Raw genomic sequence first — 6,646 nt, 5'->3', positions numbered from 1 at the left:
CTTTCCAACAATTCACTAAAAATGTTTTTATGAAGTATTCTATTTTATGTTCTTATGAAGTATTCTAATTTGTTGAGATATTGAATTGGTGGGTTTTTGTTAAATGTGAGCCAAAATCATCACAATTAAAAGAACCAAAGACTTAAACTACTTCAGTCTGTGTGCATTGAATTTATTTAATACACGAGTTTCACAATTTGAGTTGAATTACTGAAATAAATGAACTTTTCCATGACATTCTAATTTATTGAGATGCACCTGTAAATACACAGCTTAACCCACTTGAGTAAATACAGCAAGTTTTAAATATTCTTACAGTCGCTGTCCACACCTTTCTAATTACCACAGCAAAGCCTATAGCACACAAATGGCTTGAAATCGAAACTACTGCGGTAGAGTTTGCCACTTAAGTGCAAATTAACAGGTAGCAAAAAGTCTTTTTGCGAACAACATGCACAGTCAGCATAAAGTTTGAAATAAAATAAGCAGTAAATGAATTAATCCTCCCTAGTATCAGATATGTATTCTAAATGACAGAAACAGAAAACTGGTATTAAGCAAAACACTTACACGCTCTTGCTGTGTCTACTTTCAAAAATAAAGGTCTTGCATCAGAAAAAGGTTTGTTGTTTCTTTAATCAACTCCGTGATCCACTTTTGTGTTGCGACCCATCAGTTGAGAAACACTGGGCTAGATGGCATAACACAGTAGCACAATAAACAGTAGTGGGTCGCTTCAGTCCTGGGGAGCACACTTGTTTTACACATATTTTACACCACCTATTGTTGCAGGTATTTTTGACATTTTGTCTAGACCCTGAATATAAGATGACCCCATTTTTACCAAGAAAAAGAAATAAAAACAATAAAGTCTTATGTTTGGAACAATACGGTAATCAAGATTTTCCCTATCTGTCAGTCATTTCGAAGATGTGTTGAATTACTGATACTAGGGGTCCCTATACTAAATGCCACAACTACTGAACTGTGTCACGAGAGTTGGCTGCACAGATACTGGCATGCTTTCGTTTGCCAAAAAGCAAATGCAGCTATGCCATAGCGACTGGCAATGGAGCAGGTTGCGTTCAGGGGAAGAAACAGGGTTCACCAAGAGGTAAACTGAACAGTGGAAAAATACTTTATATGTGATCACCATCAGGGAATCACTACATATGGAAGACTAAGGCAGATTTCAAGGGCTCACCTGAAAAGGGCATACCACAAGTAATGGGCAAGGAAGTAAATTCCTTCACTTATAAGTGCTAGGAAGTAGGAAGAAATGTCCTGGGTTCATCAAACCTGGGGAACACTCTGGAGCGTGCATTACCACCTCAGGGAGGGGGAGGGCTCTCATTTAAGTGCAACACCATCTTCAGAGAGGGTACTGAGCTTGACTGACTGTGAGAGCTCAAATGGATCTCCCTGCAAGGACTATAGGACCAGAGAGATCCCAAGTGGGGATCAGGTGCAGTCTTGAAGGATTCAACCTCCTTGCATCTCTCAGAAATCTAACAATCAGGCCCTGCTTCCCCAGATACTTTCCACCCACGGTGTCATGATTCACTGCTATTACAGCCACATATGCTTTAAGGGTGGAGGCAGGCAGGCGCCTGCAGAAAGGAATGCACCAACCCGATGTCACGTCTCTGTGGATCTTCAACTCGGGAAGAACACCAAAAAGTGAATAGGAGTCACTTCAAGGGATATAGCTCCCAAATTATGTTAGAGGCATTTGGGGCTCCCAAGTGTGACCCCTAGTGTCAGTAATTTAACACAATGTGTAAGTGACTGACGGATAGGGAACATTGATTAGCTATCACTCGCAAGTCATCTCCTTTACTCATTGGATTTGGATAAGGCCAATTAAATCAAGGAATCCTTGTCAACCAATTTGGCCAGGCATTTCCCTTTTTAATAGGACCTAATGAGATGATACAGTAAGTTATGCATAATGGCTTTGATTCAGAGAGTGAGGGTGATTAATGCACAGGATTCATTATCTTTGTCTACTTACTCTCCATTATTTTGAATTTGTATACATGATTTAAATTCAAAAACGCCCAGTGCCATTAAAGTTTACAGTTAACAAGAATTTTCAGATGAGACTTTCGACAAGTTAATTCTGCACTGCAATTCTGCAACAATGAGATAAGTATTAAACAGACATCAGTTGAGAAGGCAACCATTGCTGTTTAGGACAAATTATAGTGGATGGTTTAAGGCTGATATCAGATTGGAAAAGTCATTTAACTGTGAATTCTGTCTAGGTAAAAAAGTCATTATTAATCTGCCTGTCTCTTGTTTTTTTCTGTTTTGCAGCAGTATCTCTCACACTAGCTTTGAATGGCGTCTTCACAAATACCATCAAGTTGATAGTTGGCAGGTAATGCACAAACATGATTTCTGTACTATTTTCACCAGAGTTTTATACCAGGATTGTTCTGGGTTCAATGAACACTGGAGGATTGAAATCAGACAGACACAGTGGTGCAGAATGTGAGATTGGGCGCAGCTGGGAAACAATGGTTTCATGTTATATTGCTCACCAGAATTATGGAAAACATAAAGTGAAACAAAAAATCCTTTGTTCCACAGTGGAATCTCCTGAAACGCCTGTTCTGACCAGAAGGAATCTGGTTTAAAATTAACATTCAGTTTTCTGAGCTGCTTTTAGACACTTCACATTCCTTATTATATTTACATTCCTCACTCCCCTCTAAATACAAACCATCGTGAATAGAGATATGTAGTAGAACATCCATACCTTGAAAACATCCATCCATTCATTCTTAAAACTTGCAGGCAGGGGAGTACCCTGGAAGAATGGCCAGTAGGCTATTATATATAAGCATCCACACTGTATATAAAGAGCTATTTGTATATTTTTTCTGTCATTTATAATCATGCTTTTGCCATTGGTATTGATCTTGATCACAGGCCAAGGCCAGACTACTTCCACCGTTGTTTCCCTGACGGACAGATGGATGCAAAGATGCTTTGTACTGGAGAGCCAGACCTGGTGTCTGAGGGCCGGAAAAGTTTTCCCAGCAGCCATTCCTCCTGTAAGTGCCAATGTGTACATTTAACGACTTTCCTTCGAACATCTTAGGTTTGTTTTCCATTAAGGAACACACACACATTACTTAATCTGCTACAGTTATACAAATAATTTATTTGGCTAAACTTTCAAACCTGAGCTGGGGAGAGCAGATTCAGTTGTAACAGGGGCATCTTCTTGAATGAGCAACAAGCTACAGTGATACCACTCAGTGTGTCATGAAGGAACCGGTGTCTTCCCAAAAAACCCTCACCTAACTGTGCATGGACAGTAGCTATGGTCACCTTAAGCATGGATGGGGATAGACAGTTAACTGGGTTCAACCTATGTTTCCTGCACAATAAAGTGAACATTTTCCACTTCACGGCATACGATTCCCTTGTGACGGGAACTCTAGAGTTTAAGATTGTATTTACGACCTCAGCCGAGAGACCAGTGTTCAGGAGCTGATCCCCTCAGGGGTCAGACCCACAGTTTCCACATCAGGGGTGATATATTGTGACCCCAGCTTGCGATAGAAGGTCCCTCCTGATGGATATCTCCCACAGAGATACATGAGGACTAAGAGGTCAGAAAACCACATTTGGGCCAGCCAGAATGGGGCTACAAGGAGTAGACTGATCCTGTCATGGTGAACTCTTTCTAGAAACCCAGAGAGAGATTGTAAGAAAGGTGTACAGACGTAGCCTCAGCCACATCTGCACCATGGCATCCAGTCCAAAAGGAGCTGGATGTGTGAGGGAGAAGCAGAGCTAACAGTGGGTTGTCTCTTGGGAGGCAAACAGATCCACTTCCGTTCTGGCCGAACTTCCTCCAAATTAACTCCACCAGTTTCCATTACCCGGGCCTTCATCATGCAGAACGTATTGCTCCTCAGGAAAAACCCCTTGGTTCTGAGCCACCACTGCATTGGTCTCATATACAGTAGGCCAAACGGTATCACGTTCGACATAGGGGGCCATCAGACCCAACAGTCTATGAAACTGTTTGGCAGTGACGGCTTGGCCTAGCTTCATCCTGAGCACTGCTGGATCAACTTGATACGAGCACAAGGCAATTGCATTGTAATCAAGTTTCACAGTTGAAAGGAGTGAAATTATTTCCTTATAAAATAAATTCTTTGTGAAGCAACACTTGGCTATTTTCCATATAGCTACAGTAAACCATGTTGCCACGCGGATACAATATGTTTCACAATTGCATTATCCTTTCTAAATTGGCTTCTAATTGTTTCATTATGTAATTGGCATGATACAATTTTACCTGACTAATAATAAATTGTTATACTTGATTTATTCTGAACTTTTCTTGAATTAATTATTCTGATACATTCAGAAGCGCAAGTAAAAGACCGAATACGCATTAAACCTTCGACCAGGCCGCTGGATTCCGCTTTTTGGGCTGGCGGGTGAGTCCTTACACAGTACTCCCAGGAAGATTGTCCTTTGCACTTTAGTCTCGACCCCAACAGATTTATGTGGGTAAGGATGACATCTTGAAGCTGAACTGCCAGCTCCAAGATGTCATCCTCACCCACATAAAGCTGTTGGGGTTGAGACTAAAGGACAAAGTGCAAAGGCAGTGATCGATATAATTGAGTACACGGATGCCCTGAAGTCTCAAAGCAGCCAGTGCTGCATCCATGCCCATCCATGAATGTGCATGGGGATAGTGCTAGGCTGAATGGAAGAACCCGCAATTGGTACACTTCACCCTGAAAGCGGGGATAGATGGAAGGATGGAAATGTGAAAGTATGCATCCTTTAGAACGATTGTGAAAAACCAGAGGAAAAAAAATATCAAAAGTGAGATCTCTTTAACATCTTAAATATTTATCCTAGACAGAAATGAAGCTACTTTAACATCAAATGGAGACTTTTGCTTGAGTCTCCTGCTTCCCAAATTCACACAGCTGTAACACTCTCACAATGGTCTCCTTTAAAGTTTTAGAGATCTCATCATCATCACACATTGTGCTCAGATTTTTCTCCTTAGCTAGAGACTCTGGATCTCACACACACGTCTCCTCTAAATTTTAGAAGAGATCTCGACAACATTTCACAATCTGGTCAGATTTTTCTCCTTAGCTAGAGATGCTGGATCTCTCACATTTGTCTCCTCTAAAGTTCAGAAGATATCTCATCATCATCACCACACACCGTGTTCTCTCACCCCTTTTCAACAGGATCCTACAGAAAACCTTTCTTGGAATAGAAAGAAGTTTAAACCCTCTGGGGTCTGAGGGGGTTTTGGGGCCCTGGAGAAGTTTGGGCATGCCTTGACATTTGTGCTTTTTTCAGTATCTTAAAAACATATTAATGGCTAAAGTCTGATTACGCTGTATTCAGCACAAACTGTCCTACAATAATTTGTAAGCAACATGAATGTACATGTTTGTGTTTTTGAGAAAACAATGTTTATGCGTGGCTAGTGAAAAAGTAAAATTTTTAAGTAACAGAAACAAGGCCATAAAACACATACAGAACATTTTTACAGAACGGGATGTGGTAGACTAGAGTTTTTGCTATAAAATTATCCTGCCCACTCATTCACAATAAATAAATTATATATATACACATACAGGTGCAGCTCAATAAATTAGAATGTCGTGGAAAAGTTCATTTATTTCAGTAATTCAACTCAAATTGTGAAACTCGTGTATTAAATAAATTAAATGCACACAGACTGAAGTAGTTTAAGTATTTGGTTCTTTTAATTGTGATGATTTTGGCTCACATTTAACAAAAACCCACCAACTCACTATCTCAACAAATTAGAATACTCCATAAGACCAATAAAAAAAACATTTCTAGTGAATTGTTGGCCTTCTGGAAAATTTAAACTATAACTGAATGTATTTAAAGAAAGAGCAACTTGTTCAGTAAACCATTTTAAAAAAAATAATAAAAGTTTAGTTTTTCCCCCTGCTGTACCGAAATCATACCGAACCGTGACGTTAAAACCGAGGTACGTACCGAACTGTCATGAACTGAATTTGTGTACCGTTACACCCCTATTGTACACAGTAATATATATATATATATATACATACATACAGTATCTCACAGAAGTGAGTACACCCCTCACATTTTTGTAAATATTTTATTATATCTTTTCATGTGACAACACTGAAGAAATGACACTTTGCTACAATGTAAAGTAGTGAGTGTACAGCTTGTATAACAGTGTAAATTTGCTGTCCCCCTCAAAATAACTCAACACACAGCCATTGATGTCTAAACCGCTGGCCACAAAAGTGAGTACACCCCTAAGTGAAAATGTCCAAATTGGGCCCAATTAGCCATTTTCTCTCCCCGGTGTCATGTGACTCATTAGTGTTACAAGTTTTCAGGTGTGAATGGGGAGCAGGTGTGTCCTATTACTTGTTTCACTTCTGTTTCAGTTTTTATAACCATTTCTTACTATGTGCAAGTAAGTTGTTGTTGTTTTTTACCATGTGTGTTTGGCAGTGTTATTTTTTAGGATTACTGATAAACTACTGTCATTTGATTTGTATTATTTGTATTTGTTATTTATTTTAATTTTAGTTAAATTATGTCTGAATTTATTATGTCTGTATAGGTCTTT

General features: G+C 39.4%; 1 protein-coding gene across 1 annotated transcript in view; it reads left to right on the top strand.

Annotated features, from left to right (window-relative positions):
- LOC107712334 (phospholipid phosphatase 4-like) overlaps nt 1–6,646 on the top strand; it is a 98,115-nt gene that overhangs the window by 60,573 nt on the left and 30,896 nt on the right. The window contains exons 4-5 of the mRNA XM_016517558.1: nt 2,320–2,383; nt 2,938–3,062. Of these exons, the coding sequence (XP_016373044.1) occupies nt 2,320–2,383; nt 2,938–3,062 (189 nt within the window). The remainder of the gene's footprint in view (nt 1–2,319; nt 2,384–2,937; nt 3,063–6,646) is intronic.

This window comes from Sinocyclocheilus rhinocerous, unplaced genomic scaffold, assembly GCF_001515625.1.
Source record: "Sinocyclocheilus rhinocerous isolate Xijiao unplaced genomic scaffold, SAMN03320098_v1.1 scaffold358, whole genome shotgun sequence".
In the NCBI taxonomy this organism is placed as follows: domain Eukaryota; kingdom Metazoa; phylum Chordata; class Actinopteri; order Cypriniformes; family Cyprinidae; genus Sinocyclocheilus; species Sinocyclocheilus rhinocerous.
The sequence above is the reverse complement of the archived record's forward strand: the minus strand, read 5'-3'. Positions and strand labels throughout refer to the sequence as shown.